We start from the raw sequence: 21425 nt of genomic DNA, 5'->3' as shown, positions 1-21425 counted from the left end.
GGAGAGTTCCTTCCTCTGCTATATATTGGAAGTGTTTGAGAAGAATAGTTGTTAGCTCTTCTCTAAATGTTTAATAGAATTCACCTGTGAAGCCATCTGGACCTGGGCTTTTGTTTGTTGGAAGATTTTTTTTTTAATTAGAAAAATTATTTATTTCTGTTCCTTTCATACATCTTATTGTTCAGGTAACAGTCTTACATACATATCTGAAATGATGCACTGTCACACACTCTGTTTAAAGGCAAAGCATCACAGGTAAAGCTGATCAGCTGTCCAGAGTTCTCAGCTTATGGGATCTCACTTCCTGATTTTACATTAATTTCTGAAGGTCAGAAGTGTCATCTCCAAAAAATGTTAAGGGGTTTGTAAAAAATAATCACTTTATTCAATATTATAGTTGTAGAAATGAAGTATATTTTCTTTAAGAAATAAAAAAAAGAAGAAAATGACAGTTAATACTGTTGGTATGTCAGTATAGGCCAGCAGGAAAAAATGCTGATAAGCTTGTCTCTGATACCAAGAAGACATTCTAGTCCAAGCTATAACACATTTCCTATGTTTTCACTAGATGTTTCTTTTCTGCTGCTTTTCATCCTTTTCCATATTTCATATCAGAGGACTGGTACAGCCTTTAAAACTTCATTAACGGGAGCAAATTCAGTATCCACCAATTTCTTCTCAAATGGCACTCTAATCCATCAGATAGCCTGGCAGTTTCATTCTCATGAATACTCTAGCCATGAAAAACCTCAATAGGACACAGACAAATCCAATGAATAAAAGAGAAATCTATTGAGCTTTGGAATGTTTGGTGCATTGGATGGGTCCAGGATTATGAAACCTAAATCTCCCATTGTAAACAGGAAGCTAGATGCAAGTCCTTCCATAATATACTGTTCATTTACTCTGTAGGCCAAGAAAGCTACTGGTCTCTGATGCCCATGTTCATCAGTCATGGAGCCGACACTTGGAGGTTCAACGATAACATCATAAATGATTCCTCCGGTGATAAGGAAGTAAGACACCACCACCAGAGCGTACACCATCATGGCTGATGGCATGTGCACCCAGGGTGGCTTCTTCAGCTTCAGGTTGGGACATTTGAGCACTAAGAATTGGACTCGGTACAAAATCTCCACGTTGGTGACGACAGGGGCAGCAGTCGACTGCCAGTCCCACACGCCCCCTCTGTTGGAAGATTTTTAATCAGAGTTTCAAGTTCAGTGCTTGTGATTGGTCTGTTTATGTTTTCTATTTCTTCCTGGTTCAGTCTCTGAAGGTTGTGCTTTTCTAAGAATATTTACATTTCTTCCAGGTTGTCCTCTTTATTAGCATACAGTTGCTTGTAGTATTCTCTCATGATCCTTTGTATTTCTGCAGTCAGTTGTTACCTCTTCTTTTTCATTTCTAATTCTATTAATTTGAGTCTTCTCCCTTTATTTCTTGATAAAGCAGGAGACAAAAGAGAAGGAAAATACCTACAATAACAAATCCAAAACAATTAAGAAAATGGTAATAGGAACATACATATCAATTAAGTTAAATGTAAATGGATTAAATGCTCCAACCAAAAGACATTGACTGGCTGAATGGATACAAAACCAAGACCCATATATATGTTGTCTACAAGAGACCCACTTCAGACCTAGGGACACATTCAGACTGAAACTGAGGGGATGGAAAATGATAGTCCATGCAAATGGAAATCAAAAGAAAGTTGGAGTAGCAATTCTCATATAAGACAAAATAGCCTTTAAAATAAAGACTATTATAAGAGACAAAGAAGGACACTACATAATTATCAAGAGATCAATCCAAGAAGATGATATAATAATTGTAAATATTTATGCACCCAGCATATGAGCACCTCGATACATAAGGCAAATGCTAACAGCCATAAAAGGGGAACTTGACTGTAACATAATCATAGTAGGGGACTTTAACACCCCACTTTCACCAATGGACAAATCATCCAAAATAAAAATAAATAAGGAAACCAAAGCTTTAAATGATACATTAAACAAGATGGACTTAATTGATATTTATGACATTCCATCCAAAAGCAACAGAATACACTTTCTTCCCAAGTGATCATGGAACATTCTCTAAGATAGATCATATCTTGGGTCACAAATCAAGCCTTGGTAAATTTAAGTTGAAATTGTATCAAGCATCTTTTCCAACCACAATGTTATGAGACTAGATATATATTACAGGAAAAAAAAAACTGTAAAAAATACAAACACATGGAAGCTAAACAGTATACTACTAAATAAACAAGGGATCAATGAAGAAATCAATGAGGAAGTCAAAAACTACCTAGCAACAAATGACAATGAATACACGATGACCCAAAACCTTTGGGATGCAGCAAAAGCAGTTCTAAGAGGGAAGTTTATAGCAATACAATCCTATCTCAAGAAACAAGAAAAATCTCATATAAGCAACCTAAACTTACACCTAAAGTGATTAGAGAAAGAAGAACAAAAAAAACTCAAAATTAACAGAAGGAAAGAAATCATAAAGATCAGATCAGAAATAAATGAAAAAGAAATGAAGTAAATGATAGCAAAGATCAATAAACTAAAACCTGGTTCTTTGAGAAGATAAACAAAATTGACAAATATGTTTTAAAAGAAATGTGTGACAATATAACTAGACAAGATAGATATCAAAGGCACAAAGTTTAAATGAGATAAATGATATTATGAATGTTTTACTACGTGTTGAAACCCTAGATTTCCAAACATTATTGTTTTATTTGTTTCTGTAAATCCTCCCTCAATCTTATCTATCTAAACTAATCTATGATGAGAAGATGGCATTTAAAATTTGGGGGGATTTATCAAAGTCTAGTGATCATAACTACTTTGCTTTTTCTATTCATTTCTCTTATTAGGTGTGTAAAATTCGACTTTTAAATTGTTGCTTTCTTGATTGATTATAACTCTTAGCAATCTCAAATCTTCCTCTTTTACCTTCCAAATTTAAATATATTCTGTATGGCAGGGTCTCTGTTAGGAAAAGATAACTATTACAATTCAAATAACTCCATGTACCCTCCAAATTAGAGTATTTCCAAAAAGGAATACCAGTAAATTTACTAACATCCCAAATCTACAACATGAGTAACAGATAATGGAAACCTTGTGCTTTCATTTTATATATACATTAGGAAATAAACATCAAAGACTAACAAGTTTGGTTCCACATAAGAATTTCACAACAAAACAGAGAGGCAAGCATAGTGTCAAAGAAAGGAGAATGTGGTTATACTGAAGAACATAAATGCCATCAACTAAAGTCACTTCTGGATGGAGAGGATTCTATTTTGAGAGAAGAAATACTCAGAAAAATTCCAGGGCCTCCTGGGTCAAAGCACTAGCTACAACAGAATTGAAAGGAAGGGACGTGGGAAATGTAAAAAAACAAAAAGTAATAGTCTTATGGAAGAACTGTTTCAGGATTAGATGAAAGTATCAATGACAGGTTTCCAACAAAGCCTTGGTGATTTAAGAGAAAAAAGACACCAGCAAAGTATAGTTCACTTCTGAACTATAAATAAAAGAAAGAATACATAAAGGGCACACCTTATTTTTAAAACTTCACTTTACTTTTAAGTACTGTTAAGTGAGCTTTAAATCTAGGAAACCTAGTAAGACATCTACCTCATCTACCACAGGTTTGGCTGCTTCTGTTATTCTAGGAAAAACAAGCAAAAAAGTAATTATCAATAATTTTTACCTGTTATTTTTAACAAATGACTCTATACACCTGAGAGATTAAGGAAAATACTTTGACAAAAGATTGCTGATGATCACTGACTATATTTAATGACCACCTGAGACAAATAAAGGTGGAGAAAATGTGGAAGGATAACATGTAAATGTTGTGGGTTCTGTCTGAATAGAAATATCACAACTTAGAAAACATGGGAGAAAAAATAGGAAAAAGAATAAGAAGAGTCAAATAGGTATTGATTATCATATACACAATAGATTAAAGTAAAGAAATATCATTTATAACTACAAACCAAATGTGAGAAAAAAAGGGGAAAAACGGGAGACTAAGGGAATTATATGAAGTTCTTACCAGAACCTCACTAAGTATCTAAAGAAAAGCGAAACTGAAACATATGTTTAAAAACAGAAGAAATTTTAAACATTAAGGAAAATTGAATATTTACTAGGACACATTTTGATTTAACATAGAGTAACTCATCTAAAGGAAAAAAAACTGCAGATTGTTTAACAACGCAAACACAATTTATCATGTAAATAAAAGACACGCCCTAAAAAGTATTTCTAAAGGTCAAAAATAAAGGGAGGGGAGAAAATACTTGACACAACTCGATTCATGTTAGTGGAAAATTCATAGCCTTAAGTATATCAGCTAAAGAAATGGGTAAAGTATATCACCTAAAGGAAAAGATAAATAAGTATCTAAGAGTATGAGTTTTTAAGGCATAAAAATTAAGAAAGTAGAAAGAAGGAAATAATTATAAAGGCAGAAATCAGTGAGTTACAAACAGGAAAAAATAGACAAATAAATTGCAAAGCTTCATCTTTAAAAAAAAAACTAAGCAAAACAGATTAACCATTACTTAAATTAATGAATATAAAAGGAAATAATTACAATATACTAAATAAAAATGACAAAGAGGAAATGACCAATTAAGTTTAGATAGAGGGTATTTAAAAATATCATGAGAGGCTACTTTGAATAATTCCATCCAAATAATTTTAGAAAGATATATAAGATGAATGGTTTTCTAGGAAAATATAATTTACAAAAGTTTCACCACAATTAAGATGAAAGACTTAAGCTAACCAATTTCCAAAGGAAAAAAATTTAACAAATCACAGTACCAGAGTTACTGCACTCAACACATAAAAAGTATCAGTGGACTTTTATCACATCTTCAAAGAACAGATAATCCCAATGATGCTTAAATTGATCCAGAACATATAGAATGAAAACTTCCAATATTTTATGAAGTATAGCTTTCTCAGTTCTCTTCCCTAAAGAAAATAAGCAGGACACTGTCAGCACCCAACCTGGTTTTGTGGAATCCAGAGGAGGCATACAATGCTAAGATTCTCCCCCAAGAAGGAACTGGAGTGGGGAGTGGGTCCATCCATAGAAAAGTTCTGAGAGACTCTTAGAATCTATAGTCTGGCTGACTGGTGAAGGTCTGTCTCTTTTGAAACCTGTCTGTAAGTACTGAAGGAGGTGACTTCTTCTTTGAATGCAAGACAACAAAACAAGACTTCAGGAAACACAATCAAGGAACCATGATACCATCAAAGGAACACAATTATTGTCCAGTAACTGACCCCAAAGTAATAGAGATCTACAAATTGCCTGACAAAGAATTTTTTTTTTAATTTTAAGAAGCTCAGCAAGCAATGAGAGAACACTGATGGACAACTCCATGAAATCAAGAAAATGATACACTAACAAAATGAGACATTCAACAAAGAGATAATATCTTAGTCCATTCAAGTTATTTTCATTGGTTTGTAGGTGTTTTTTTTATTGTTTTTCTGGAGGAGGTGAGTCCTGGGACCTCCTGGCCTATCATCTTGCTGACATCCAGTCTCTAATTCATTCTATGAAGCCATTTTACCCAGAAACCAAAAGCAGGTAAAAATACCACATAACATGAAACGTACAGACCAATATCTCTTATGAAAATAGATGCAAAAATCCTCAACAAAATACTAGCCAACTAAATTCACCAACACATAAAAAGGATTATACATGATAACCAGTTGGATTAATTGCATGATTGCAAGGTTAGTTTTACCTCCAAAAATCAATTAGTGTAATACAAAATACTAATATAACAAAGACAAAAAACACATAATCTTCTCAATAGATGTCAAAACACATTTTACAAAATCCAACTCTATTTCATGATAAAAAATTCTCAACAGACTAGGAATAGAAGTGAATTTCTTCAACCTGATAAAGTACAGTTATAAAAAATCATACAACTACCATCATATTTAATGATCAAAAACTGAATACTTTCTTCTAAGGTCAGGAAAAATCTAAGTGACTCTTACCACTACAATTAAAATTGTACTGGATATTCTAACCAGTGTTATTGGGCAAGAAAAAGAAACAAAAGCATCCAGGTTGGAATAAAAGAAGTAAAACTATCTTAATTTGCACAGAATGTGATCTTTATATAGAAAATTCTCAGGAATTCATTAAAAGCTATTCTAATTATTAAACTAGCTAATCAAATTTGCATGATTTAAGATTCAAATGAATTGTAATCTATAAGCAAGCAAAGAAAAATCTGAAGGATTTAAGAAATCAATTCCATCTAAAATAGCAAAAGACAATATTGTTAAGATGGCAATATGTTCTAAATTGATCTATAGAGCCAACATAATGCCTATTAAAATCTCAGCTTTTATTGAAGAAAATAATAAGCTAATTCCAAAATTCATATGGGGTTGTAAAGAACCCAGGATAGGCATAATAATCTAGATAAAGAAGAGCAATGTTAAAGGATTCACAATTTCCTATTTCAAACTTTACTACAAAGCTGTGATCAACACAGTATGAGAGGCACCTAAAGACAGACATGTAGATAAATGGAATGAAATTGAGAGACCAGAAATTAACTTTGATAAATGGTCAACTGATTTTTGACAAGGGTGGCAAGACAGTTCAATAAGAAAATAACAGTCTTTTCAACAAATGATGCATGGACAACTGGATACATATGTGCAAAACAATAAAGTTGGATACCCAACACACACTAATATATATATATATAAATTAATTCCAAGTGTATACTCATTCTAATATTAAAAGGTGAATACATAAAACTCCTAGGAAAAGAAATAGGAGTAAATCTCTGTGTCCTTGGATTAGGGAATATTTTCTTATATATCATACCCCAAAGCACAAATGACTTTGGGAAAAACAGATAATTGGATTTCACTAAAATTTAAAAAGCAAAGATACTATCAAGAAAGTAAAAAGAGGGCTTTCCTGGTGGCACAGTGGTTAAGAATCCACCTGCCAATGCAGGGGACACAGGTTTGAGCCCTGGTCCGGGAAGATTCTACGTGCCACGGAGCGGCTGGGCTCATGTACCACAATTGCTGGGCCTGTGCTATGGAGCCCGTGAGCCACAACTAGAGCACACATGCTTGGAGCCCATACTCTGCAGTGAGAGAAGCCACCGCAGTGAGAGAAGCCACCACAATGAGAAGCCGGCACATCGCAATGAAGAGAAGCCCCTGTTCACCACAACTAGAGAAAGCCCACATGCAACAAAGACCAAACACAGCCAAAAATAAATAAAGAAATAATTTAAAAAAAAATTAAAGAAAATTTAAAAAAATTAAAGAAAGTAGAAAGATAATACACAAAATGAGAAAAAAAATATTTGCAAATAACATATCAAATAAGGAACTTGTGTCTAGAGCATATAAATAAATATTTTTTTAATGGTGTTCAATTTAGCTTTACTAAAAGTGAGATGCCCTGGTATCAAGTCCCCTCTGATGTGATTCAACACAAAATGCTTAGCATCATCTATGAAGTTCTGTAACCAGAAATGTTTACCCTGTATCCACTCAGTCCTTTAGATTACACCACACTGACTTCCAGACTACAGGAAATATAGGGAATATAGAAAGATGTTTAATAATACAGTGAGAAAATAATCATACAAATAGAGAACATGTGCCATTTTTCAATCAATTAAACCAGCTGTGTCTCTTTACTTCAATGTTAGTTTTTAGAAAAGTGAGGTTAATAAAATATAGGAACAAGTGTAATAAGTGAAACTGTTTGAAGACATATAATTGGTATATCACAGTGGTACATTTGGGGATGTTTAAGATGTTCATGATATGAAATAATTTTAAGAAATAAGTCTTAAGTTGTTTTAGATTTGATAATGTGAATGGAGGATAATATACTCTTTAAAAATAGATGCATACTTAGTGGTGAAGTATTAAGATTTTTTCAAATTGTTTTCAAACAAATTTCAAATAAACAGCAATACTTACATATGTGATTGCTATACTGTTCATCTTTATATATATATATGTATATTTATATTTAAAACTGTAGACATAAATCGATAAAGCAGACATGGCAAATGTTAATATATTATTAAATATAACATTACGTATGTTATATTGAATCTTTAATTTTAAAATTTTGCATAAAAATATTTTTGAGAAAATATTGACAATTCATTAAGTCATAATGACAGCTCCATGATTTTTAAAGTAGAAATGAAATAGAATATATCATTTAGTTTTACTTCAATAAAATTAATATTAACAAAAGCAGTTGAAATATTTTTATTAATTAAAACACAACTTTCATAGAAAAGATGATATCAAAGCAGAACTTGAAAAGTTTTATAAATTTTCCCAAAGTATGAATATTCAATGGAAATATTTCCTGCTCTAAGGGTAAACAGATGAAGAGAATGCATGGTTACATAAAGAACTAGAAAGATTAATTTCATTGTATTGTCTGACCAGATGGTACTAAATAACTTGTGCAAGATTATTGCCACTTGCTTTTTCTTTTCACTCTTGTTGTTCTACTGTCTTTATTACAGACCCTATCAACTTTTCTGAAAAATATAATATGTAATTATTAAATCATATTTTCTTTCTTTAAAGACTTAATTAACTTCTGTTTAAAAAGAGACAGACTGATTTAAGAACTTTACTCATGCTGCTTATTAGAAGTAAGTTTAAAATAATGTGATTAAAAAAAGTTTGGGAATTGTTATGGACTGAAATCTGTATTCCCCCAAAATTCATATGTTGAAGCCCTAACCTCCTCCTCTGCCAACCAGCTGTGATGGTATTTAGAGATAGGGCCTTTAGAAGATAATCAAAGTGTGAAAAAGGTAGAGTCTTCATGATGGGATTAGTGGCTTTATAAGAAGTGAAAAAGAGAGAGATCTCTTTCTCTCTGCTTGAAAGCCCCAAGAAAAACCAATGAGGACTTGTTGAAAGGTCGATTTCTCTGTAAGCCAGTGAGAAGGCTCTCACCAGAAACCAAATCTGCCAGCCTCCAGAACTATGAGGAAAAAGTTTCTGTTGTTTAAGCCACTCAGTTGATGGTATTTTATTATGGCAGCCTGATCTAACTAATACAGAACCAAGAACTGGAAAAATATATACTAGACAAGAAGAAATTTATGATTAATACTACAAATAGGACAAAAAATGTCAATTAGATAATGATAAATGGTAAACATACAAACATCATCAAACTCTACAGCAACTAATTACATAAAGACACATTTATTTAAAATGCAAGGAGAATTTTGTATGAATGAAATTATGGCAGGGAGTATAATTTATCACTTTAATATTAAGAAATACTAAGTAGACTGTGAGGTTATAGAGTAATTTAGTTACAGAAACTCAGTTTAGTCATATATATTTAGAACTTTTCTTTAAAGAATTAAAGGATGTAACTTTTGTTTCCATATCCATGGGATAAATGCAAAAATAATCTTTAAACTTTGCCACAGGAAATCTTAAAATTTCAAGGAAATAGAAATTTGTCTCATACCTTAAAATTTTAGAATATATAATAAATTAATAAGTGATATTATAAATAAATCACATAAAGACTGATAAATCTGATATCTGGTTCTTTGAAGATGATATAAAAGAAAGAAAGAGTAAAGATTAAGGACACCTCTGAAACTTGTTCAAGGGAAAAGAAGAGAGACAGAATAGTAACTAGAGAGGGAATAAAAATGTGCAACCAGTAGAAATTAGAACAGCAGAAGAATGCTATATACAACTCTCCAGTGATTTTTATTCTTGTGTGATAAATTAACCCAAACTTAGTACCTCAAAACAACATTTATTATCGCAGTTTCAGTGCCCCAGGAATCCAGGTGTTACTTCACTGTGTTCTCTGGCTCAGGGTCTTTAGCAGCCTGCAGTGAAGGCTTCAGCTAGGGCTGAGATTATCTCAGGTTTCAACGGACAATGGCTTACTTCCATGCTCAATCACTTGTTAGGATACAGATCCTCCCACATTGGAATGTCGGCCTTAGTTCCTTGCTGGTTGTCAATCAGTGGTCTTCCTCAGTTTCTTACCATGTGGGACTCTCCATGGGGCAGCTCACAACATGGAAGCTTGCTTCATTAGAATAAACAAGCAAGAACAGCCAGAAAGGGAGAGTAGGCGAACAAGACAAGACTCATTCATTTTATAACCTAATATCCAAAGTGGCATCCAATAACTTTTGTCTTATTCTACTATTTAGAAGCAAGTCCTTAGGTCTTGCTCACACTCAAAGGGAAGTGATTATACAAGAACGTGAATAGCAGGAGGTAGGAATCATTAGGAGTCATTTTTAGATGGTGCCTGCTACAAGTGACAAATTCAAAAACCCAATTTTAGAAATTTGTTATTTCTTAACAAAATACAAGCTTTCAGAGCATATACAAGTATGAAACATATAGAACAATTAATATAGAAAACATTTCAAATACCGTTAAATGAATACTATTGGACCAGAGTTTCATGGTTAATTCCTTTTAACTTAAAAGAGGCCAATAGTTCAATTATTTAAATTATCCAGATTTTGGAAAGAAATTTAAATAAAATACTAGACTTTCCTAATTGTATCTAATAAAGTTAAAGAGGCTTATTACATAATTTGATTTTATTTCCTTTATTTTCCCTGCTACTCTTGATTATTATTTTTCTTAGACATTTGTTTAGTTATTTCTTTTCTTCCCACTCCCATGTAAAGTAAGATCCATGTTATTTGAAACCTTTTCTGTGTGTTCACTACTATATCTCCAATAGCTAGAATAGTGCCTGGAATATAATGTGTTTTTAATAATTGACTATATTATTAATTCTAAAAATTCAAAGATGTATTATGATTTTATTACTGTTAAAATTGCATGTGTGGGACTTTCCTGGTGATGCAGTGGTTAAGAATCCACCTGCTAATGCAGTGGACACAGGTTCAACCCCTGGTCAGGGAAGATCCCACATGCTGCAGAGCAATTAAGCCCGTGCACCACAACTACTGAGCCTGCACTCTAGAGCCCGTGAGCCACAACTACTGAGCCCACATGCTGCAACTACTGAAGCCTGCACACCTAGAGCCCATGCTCCGCAACAAGAGAAGCCACTACAAGGAAAAGCCTTGGCACCTCAATGAAGAGTAGCCCCCACTCGCCGCAACTAGAGAAAACCTGTGTGCAGCAACAAAGACCCAACGCAGCCCAAAATAAATAAAATTTAAATAAATAAATAAATATTTTTAAAATTGCACGTGTGTCAGAGATAAGCATATGAATCAATTTTCTACAGTTTGCAGTAGGCATGTTTGGGAAAAGAAGTAAAATACTGTGCATTAAATGGGGAATAGTAACCATCTCTATACCATAAATCATTAAACTTTTTATAAGACTATGTTGCTCTGGACATTTTATAAATAATAATTGGTTAAAGGGGTAAAAGATAAATATCTCACCAGATGCTATTGGAGATTTGATAGAGAAGGAGGACTAAAAGGTAGATTTTTCTGTGGGCAAAGTCAAGGAATATGAAACTACATAATTTATTATTATTGTTATTGTTATTATCTCAGCTAAATGTATGCTTCTTTATATCTGTATATTTTAAAACACTAAGGCTAATTTACCACATTACATGGGGCAAAAGAGAAATGTAATTTAAAATATTTCATCTATTTTAGTGTTCCAAAATTACTGCATACAATTTTTTTATAATGAAAAGTAAGAGTATATGCATTTTGTTCAGCTTTCCTTTTGGATTCCCCTAGCCATTCCTATTCTATCAGCAAAACCACCATGGTAGGCAAAATTTTGAAATGACTCCCAACATTCTTCTCTCTTGATGTAGACAACTTGTATTATTTTCTCCCTTTGAATGGTGGGCAGAATTGAAGGGATTTTTACAGATACAATTAAAATCCTAAATCAGTTGACTTTGAGTTAGTTAGAAGGAGAGTATCCTGGATAGGCTTGATTAAATAAGGTGATTCCTTAAAAGGAACTAAATCCTTCCTGAGGCAAGACATTTGAAATGTCTTGAGAGGGCCTATGGAGAGGGCCATATGGCAAAGATCTGAGTGTGATGTCTAGGAATTTAGAGATGTCCCCTGCTCACTATTTTAAAAATGGGAATGTCAGTTATCTAACTGCAAGAAAATAAATTTCTGCCAACAACGTGAGGGAACGTGGAAGTAAATTTTCTCTAGTCAAAACTCTAGTTGAGGACGTACTCAGCCAACACTTTGATTCCACCCTTGTCAAATCCTAAATAGAGGACCCAGCTAAAATGTGCTTGACTCCTGACCCATGGCAAATACGAGATGAGAAATCTCATCTATCCCAAGGTTCTGTCTTGGTTTCAGATCATGGATATGTTTGGGCTAAACTAGTTTTCTATAATTTTCACTCTGGTTATGGTAAGATTCCAGCAGATACACTAGTAAACAGAATAGTACCTGATCATCATAAATCATAAATTTCAGTGTTTCCTTCTGGTACATTTGCAGGAAAGAGTATTTCATAGACATTTAAGAATTAATTTAATTAGTAAGCAGAAAAATTGTTAGGTTGGTATTTCCTATGATAACTTTTATCAATATGCTTTACACTTGAGTTTTTTTAATTCTAAGGAAAATATTGAATCACACATGGTAATAAGCAAATAAAATGGGTGAGATAAGTTTGGTCTCAAAAAAATAATGAGACAATATTAAAGAGCATATATACCCCAAGGGAATAATCGAAATAAGTCTATATGCTTCATAATTTGCTTACTTTCTTTAACTAATTTTGACATCTTAGTAGACAGTTTCATCATTAAATCATAAATACTTATAAAGATAATACTCAAGAACTAAGGTTATTAGGAAACATTATCCTTACTAAGAATACAAGTCATTTTATGCCCCATTTATTATTCCCTCCTTAGTAATTCTACACATAAGTTTGTAGTCACATAAATTAAAATAAAAACATGAAATAAAGTTCCTAATAGATGATAAATATGTTAATCTGACACAATGCTATACAATATTTTCCTCAATCATATACAAAACCAATGTAAAATGGTATCTCAGACCTTTCAAAAGAAAAGTATTATAATGCTTTAAAAGTTAGTACTACCAAAGTTCAGAAGTAAGGCACATAAAATAATATTATCTACTCAACAAATGCCATTAGTAATTTTGTCATGCAGTCATAAAATTTTATCTAATGTTCCCAGTTTTGACACTGTACGGTCTTTGAGGAACATGAGCAGGCAGCAGAATCTTAGCAAAGGGAATGTTTTCTGAGGAAAAATAACTGACCATCTGTCCTTGTGAAGAAAAACAAAAAGTAGATGTCAGTTTGCTTAAAAAGAATGGCCAAAAGTTCATATTGGAAACAAAATAAAAGCTCACTTATCAAAATCAGAACTCTACCTCAGTTAGATTAGTTAGAAGAGTGCCTGCTATTAAATTCCACAGTGTTTCCAAAGATGAAAAATAGGACTAAAAGCTAAAATTAGGCTTTACCACAGGTGTGGTCAAATAGCACCCTTAAAGAGCAATTGGACAAAGTTAAAGTACGAGACAAGGCCTGAATAGTAAGAAATACTTCAATGTATTTGTTTTGTTAAATGAAATTGTAATTGCTTGGACCAAAATTGATAGCACTATTGCTTATTAAATTCTTTTTTAAAGATTTGTATATTATCAGGAAATGATTTAAGGTGAAATAGTAAATCAGTTTATTTAAATTAAAGGCAATGAGACTATAACACACAATGAATTTTTTAGATTTGATTGCCTTAAAAATCTTTTGGAAATCTTTAATCTAGAAATTATCCAAAGAACTGTTTACAAAGAGTACGTGTTTAAAAAAAATTTAGAGGCTGTCATTTTTATGATAAGAGAAATCATTGAGATTGTGATTTTCAATTATTTATGAGACTTTAGTTTGGTATTGGCTATAAATCATCTGACTTTTTAAAATTCAAGTAAAATTAAATATTACCCTGGATTTTTCTCTTAAGTTCAGAGTCCACTAAATAAATTTTTTTTATGGTGATCCGGCACTTTATTTGTAGATTGTCTATTCACATGGCTTCTACACACTTGGCAGTTCAATACAAAATTTTGAGAACATGTAAAAGTCATACTTGACATATTATATATTTGCAGCTCACTATATAGTTTTTGAAGTGATCAAAATATTTTCCATGACTGCTCTCAACTGAAATCTCAAAATTAATTATCTTAATATATGTTAAATTAATTAAATGTTGTGCTTAAGAAGTTAGGAATGTTTCATTTTGTTTACATTGCTATCTGTTCTAATTATATATCCAAGGTCCCTGGACATTATCCAAAAGTGTAGCTATTGTTGACCTAAAAAAATTGCTAGCTGAATTCTTTTACAAATTAAACAATTAATTGAAATACTATAAAAACCAATTAAATATAAGCAATCACTAAACAACAGCAACAACAAAAAATAGAGTGCTCTTTCAGAGTAGAAACAAAAAAAACACAAAAAAAACTGGTAAATGAACCTGGGCTTTTCATCAAGGAAACCAATTTTTCTGAAATTGCCTTTAATGAAATATCTCATATTCATGTATATTTTTCATAGCAAAGGTAGAAAAAGGGAGAAATTAGTAACCAGTATCTTCTTAATTCTGTATTTTTAGTTTCAAAGTTTAAGTCTCACACTGTTATAAAACCCACACATCCCTTGGGCTCTTGATATCCAATTTAAATATCTTGAGGTAAAATTTTGAAGAAACTGTATCTTGAAATAAATGACTAGTCTTCACCATATGAATTTCCCTGTGTTCTTGATGATCACGCTCATTTTCTGACCACCTGTTTATCCCATCACATTAATTGAGGACATTGGCATCTGTCCCTTCCCTTCTTCATTTTAAGTTTTGCCAGCTTTCTGTGGGATTATATTTTCCATGAGAATAAACTTTATTAGCATTTATTATTTTTAAAGTCATCTGTCTATTTGTGAGCAATTAACAGGAAGTGAAAATCTTGTTCATCCTCACTCTGCCATCATCTCTGTGTTAATCAGGATTCAATCAGAAGATAGAAACCACACATTAATTTGAAAAGTTTAACATACAAAATTATTAACTATAATAAGGGATTAGAGTAATGAGAATTGGTTAGGAAGAATTAAAGAGAACTCTAGAGAACATAATAGTAACATATTTAAGTGTAGCTGCTACCTCTAGACATGAGATAGAGCACCCACAGAAGACCACACAGGGCTAGATCAAGACGTTGTTGGAAAAGCACAGCCCAGGATACTGTGTGGCAGAGAAGTCACTGGAGTGCCTCTGTCAGAAACTGCTGGAAAAGTGTCATCCAGAACTGGCTATTGAAAGCTCCTCTCAGGGAGATGTATCATCAGGAGGACTCCATTAGGAAACCAGGAAAAGAGAATTTGCCTTGGGTTTTATTACCAAAATGGCAGTGGGATACACTAATTATTTAGGTTATTGAAATGCTTTGGAAATAAAGATGGTGAAAAAACTAAAGGGGAAAGAATATGTGATAAACTTGGGTGTATCATGAAATACCAAAAAAGCCAACAAAGAGCAATATAATCTTATTGCCTATACAACCTTAAAATAAGTAATCAATTTTTCTAACCAATCAACAAACCAGTCATTTCAGCATTGCAAACCAATATTTTTTAATTATTCATGCAATTCCATCAAAATGATCAAATAAGTATAGCCTCTAAACAAAACATAAAGATGACTTTTTAAAAATTGGTGATTATGTAACAAGATATAAAGACTTCAGAAGACATCATTCCTCTTTAAGTTTAAAAGTCCAAAAGTAGGAAAAAAATAGGATTGACTTTCTACAACTTCCACTTTTTTTTTTTATTCTTTGGTTCTAGTTTAAAGTATATTGTTTCATAGCTTCAACATATTCGACCCTAGCTTCAATGTGGGAGTTGGTGAGATGAGAAACTTCAAACTGTGATTTTGAAACCCCAGTTCAAATGCTCTGGGGTGATACTGTGAAGAGACTATTCCTTAAAATAAATGATTTGATCTTCAATTGAGAAAAGTGTTAACTTCCTGGAAACTTTCCAGTTTGCTGTTCTGAAGAACTCAATTTAGCAATTTCATCAACTTTCACTTACTCATGCTATTGGAGAAAAACATTGGTATGAATAATCTAAAAGTGCAGTTAATTTTAAAAGAATTTATATGAAGTGATTTTCTGTAGTAGATTTAAATTCCTAGTTGTGTTGAACATAAGCTAATAATAAAATTGTTTCTCTTCCTCAGGGCATAATAATTGGTAGCTCAGTAAAATAATGTGTGATAAGGAAAGGCCAGGCAGTTTTGTTAGTTAACATGAAAAATTCCTTAAGCAGTACAACCATATGTGGAGAGTTAGTTGAAAATTGTTGATAATAAAGAAATCTTACTGTGTGTTAAAAACTGGAGAAACAATATAACTGGCCCCACATTGTGAGATGCCAGCTGAACCTCATGCATATGCACATTAGTGAGGTGAATATACTTTACCAGATTACATTTCTGTGAATCCATGGATTTAAAAGCACATTGTCAGTTATAAAGCATTATATAAATATATACTGCATTGGAACTTGTCATAATGTGGTATACAGATTCTTCTAAATTTCCATTAATAAACACATGAAAAGTGTCTTTTAAAAATGTTAATGCTTTCCCATATTTTTCCCTTTCTTATTTCCCATTTAACCAGGTACCAGGTTCTGTGATTCCTTATCTCAAACAATAATCCTAGAAGATAGGTTTCCAAAAGCCTAAGCCTACCAGAAAAGAGGAAGGCAAAAAATCATTTTCTATAAATTAAGAAGAAAAACACCTTGGCTGCAGCATAGAAGAGAGGATAACATAGTTTTGCAAAGCTTTAGGAAAAATGAGTCATATGAAGAGGGCATTGAGCAGATTCTCATTTATGACATATAATAACAAACATAGTCTGATAAGAGAAATAAATCTAGAGTAACTACAACAGCTAAAGGGAAATGTGGATTCTGGTAACAAATAACAGCAATAAATGCAACAACTTGAGAAATCTGTAGAGAGACTGAAGTCTCTGGAAAGTCAGTATATGTAGGAGACTGGTGGCTGCAGACCTTGACTAAGAGAAGCGAAAAGATAATACTTTCAAAGAAATGTTTTAAATTCCACTGTACTTTTAGTTATCGACTCTTTATATTAGCAATCTGAGGCAACGTGGTAACATAAGGGCAGGATCAATGCCTTATGTAAGAGTGAAATTGATGCAATTTTACATGGCCTGACCAGTCATTCACAGACATTTATTTTCTACCTCCTCATCCTGGACCACAGATTTTGCCAACTGCCTCCTCCTAATGTTTCTCAGAGTCATGCTCATGAATATATGAAAAGTTAATGCATGATAAAGATGGCATCACAAATGCATGTAGAAAGAACAGATTGTTTATTAGATAGTGTGGGGAAAATTGGCTCATTACATGGAAAAAATAAACTTGGATCTCTACCTAACTCCACATAGAAAGGTGGACTCCAGATGGTTTAAAAACTTTATGAAAAGTAAAACTATACAGTCAACAAACAAAACTGTTAAAGACTATCATTGTTACTAAAATAATATGAAGAATTTCTCAAGCAAGAGTTTGAAAGCACTAACCATGAAGGAAAACAAACAAACAAAAGATGAAAGAGTGATGATGTTAAATAAAGATAATATAAAAATATAAAATATGAAAGAATGCATAAAACTGTAAAGAATTAATAGTTACCATATCGAGAATATACTAAAATATACTGATAACTGTTAAATCAACTATAAATGATAGCAATCCAAATAGAAAAATAAGCCAAGGAGATGAATAGGCAATGCACAAAAGAGGAAACTCATAAACTAAGCAGAATATGAAGATCTTTTATAATTCATTAGTAGTCATATAAATGGAAATAAAAATAATTAGGTATCATATTAAACCTAACAAATTGGACAATGGTGAGTCTTGCTGGGATATGGGGAAGTAGAGCTCCTGGTGACTTGGTGTAGTTATTCATAAAAGTTGTCTGTCTCTTGGTCAAATTAAGTGCACACACAAACAGTGGCCCAGGAATTATATATAGGAGATATTCTCATATAAGTCTACTGAAGAATACAAAAACTTGTACAACCTATTGTCTATCATTGAAAGAATAACTGAAATGTGATACAGGTATATCACAGAGTAGTATCGATTGAAACAGCTAGCCAGTTATATATACATAACAACATGGATTAATCTTAACAAGGTAGTCATGAGGAAATAAAGCATAAGAAATAGAATAAAATAATAGAAGTTGTGGTTCCTCTTCCTCTCTCCTCAGAAGACTGAGGGAATCTTTCTTCAATATTTATTGTGGGAAACTGGTCAAGCTCCCAAAGTGAGAAAATGGATTAGATGAAGGTTGAGAACAAAGAAGTAAACAGGAGGCTGTTGCAATAATTGAGTTCTGGAGCCTAGCAAGTCAAAGATCAAATAGCTGGTCTGTATTCAGTGTCTGGACCAAGGTGTTGGAATTGGAAGATGCTGAGCTCACCTTCCCCCATGGGTACACCAAAATTACAGCTATTTACAGAGGAACTATTAATGAAAACAGAAAAAAGAGAAAAACAGAAGACTAACAGAAAAGATCTTCTACAACAAAAGATATAAAGAAGGGACCACAAAGAGATGAGTGTGGGGACTGGAGGTGTGGTATAGTCAAGACAAATACACCTGGGTGTGTGAAACAAAATTAGGAGAGTAACTATAATGGCAGAGTTTCCCACCAAGGAATGAATGGTTTGAGCCCTACATTGGGCACCCCTAGCCTGGGGGTCCTGCACTGGGAAAATGAACCCCCCAGAACATTTGGCTTTGAAAGCCAGTGAGATTTACTTTTGGGAGAGCCAGAGAGCTGTGACAAATAGACACTCCACTAGAGCTGGGAAAAATAACAAACCTACCAGATACATAGGAATAAAAACAGAATATTAGGCAAAATGAGGTGACAGAAGAATATGATCCAATCAAAGGAACAAGATAAAAATCCTAGAAGAAGAGCTAAGTGAAATGGAGATAGGCAATCTACCTGATTAAAAGATCAAGGTGATGTTTGTAAAGATATTCAAAGAACTTGGGAGAAGATCAGATGAACAGAGTGAGAACGTAGATGTTTTTAACAAAGAATTAGACAAAGTAAAGAAAAAACAAACAGATGAAGAATACAATAAATGAAATGAAAAATACACTAGAAGGAATCAAAAGTAGATTCGATGATACAGAGGAACAGATCAGTGAGCTGGATGACAGAATAGTAGAAATCACTAAAGCTAAAGGGAAAAAAGAAATGAGGATAGCTTAAGAGACGTCTGGAACAATATCAAGCATACTAATATTCACATTATAGGGTCCCAGAAGGAGAACTGACAGAGAAAGGATCAGAGAACCTATTTGAAGACATAATCGCTGAAAACTTCCCTAATCTGGGAAAGGAGATCAACATTAGATCTAGAAAGCAGAGAAAGAGTCCCAAACAGGTTCAGTCCAAAGAGGACCACACCGAGACACATTGTAATTAAAATGGCAAAAAATAAAGACAAAGAATATTAAGAGCAGCAAGAGGAAAGCAATAATTTATGTACAAGGGAATTCCCATAAGGCTTACTTTTCAGGAGAAATTCTGCAGGCCAGAAGGGAGTAGCACAATATATTAAAAGTGATGAAAGGGAAAAACCTACAACAAAGAATACTATACCAGAAAATCATTCAGATTTGATGGAGAGATCAAAATTCTATAGATAAGCAAAAGCTAAAAGAGTTTAGAACCACCAAATCATCTTTACAACAAACGTTAAAGGAATTTCCCTAGTCAAAATAGAAAAAGCCACAACTAGAAGCAAGAAAATTACAAAAGGAAAAAAGCTTATTGGTAAAGGCAATTTCATTATGTATCGAGGTGCTCCTATGTTGGGTGAACAAACATTTACAATTGTTATATCTTCTGTTTGGATTGATCCCTTGATCATTATGTAGTGTCCTTCCTTTTCTCTTACAACATTCTTTATTTTAAAATCTATTTTATCTGATATGAGTATTCCTACACCATCTTTCTTTATATTTCCATTTGCATGGAATATCTTTTTTCAACCCCTCACTTTCAGTCTGTATGTGTTCCTAGGTCTGAAGTGGGTCTCTTGTAGACAGCATATATACACGTCTTTTTTATTCATCCATTCAGCCTGTCTGTGTCTTTTTGTTGGAGCATTTAATCCCTTTACATTTAAGGTAATTATCAATATGTATGTTCATATTACCATTTTCTTAATTGTTTTGGGTTTTCTTTTGTAGGTCTTTTCCTTGTCTTGTGTTTCCTGCCTAGAGAAGTTCCTATAGCATATGTTGTAAAGCTGGAATTCTCTTAAGTTTTGCTTTTCTGTAAAGGTTTTAACTTCTCTGTCAAAACTGAATGAGATCTTTACTGGGTAATCTTGGTTGTAGGTTTTTCCCTTTCATCACTTTAAATATGTCCTGACACTCCCTTCTGGCTTGCAGAGTTTCTGCTGAAAGATCAACTGTTAACCTTATTGGGATTCCATTGTATATTATTTGTTGCTTTTAATATTTTTTCTTTGTATTTAATTTTTGATAGTTTGATCAATGTGCATCTTGGCGTGTTTCTCCTTGGATTTAGCCTATATGGGACTCTATGTTTCCTGGACTTGATTATTTCCTTTTCCATGTTAGGGAAGTTTTCAACTATAATCTCTACAAATATTTTCTCAGACAATTTCATTTTCTCTTCTTCTTCTGGAACCCCTATAAGCTGAATATTGGTACATTTAATGTTGTCCCAGAGGCCTCTGAGACTGTCCTCAGTCCTTTTCATTTTTTTTTTTTTTTTCTTTATTCTGCTCTGTGGCAGATATTTCCACTATTCTATCTTCCATGTCACTTTTCTGTTCTTCAGCCTCAGTTATTCTGCTATTGATTCCTTCTTGAGTATTTTTAATTTCATTTATTGTGTTATTCATCATTGTTTGTTTGCTCTTTAGTTTTTCTAGGTCATTGTTAAATATTTCTTTGTTTCCTCCATTCTATTTCTGAGATTTTGCATCATCTTTACTATCATTACTCTGAATTCTTTTATAGGTAGATAGTCTTGTTCCTCTTCAGTTGTTTTGTCTGGTGAGTTTTTACCTTGCTCCTTCATCTGCTGCATATTTCTCTGTCTTCTCAATTTGTTTAACTTACTGCATTTGTGGTCTCCATTTCGCAGGCTGCAGGTTCATAGTTTCCATTACTTTTGGTGTCTGCCCCCAGTGGGCGAGGTTG

At 32.9% G+C, this 21425-nt stretch overlaps 1 protein-coding gene across 1 annotated transcript; it reads right to left on the bottom strand.

The window, feature by feature from the left end:
* Positions 1-473: 473 nt before the first annotated feature.
* LOC116752686 (oligosaccharyltransferase complex subunit OSTC-like) lies at positions 474-8918 on the bottom strand. The gene is given in 3 exon segments (XM_032629434.1): positions 474-785; positions 788-1188; positions 8833-8918. Coding segments are annotated over 3 exon segments (582 nt in total). The 3' UTR covers positions 474-690.
* Between the last annotated feature and the right edge of the window lie 12507 nt (positions 8919-21425).

Source organism: Phocoena sinus, chromosome 4, assembly GCF_008692025.1.
Source record: "Phocoena sinus isolate mPhoSin1 chromosome 4, mPhoSin1.pri, whole genome shotgun sequence".
NCBI lineage: Eukaryota > Metazoa > Chordata > Mammalia > Artiodactyla > Phocoenidae > Phocoena > Phocoena sinus.
This window is presented reverse-complemented; position numbering and strand designations above follow the sequence as displayed.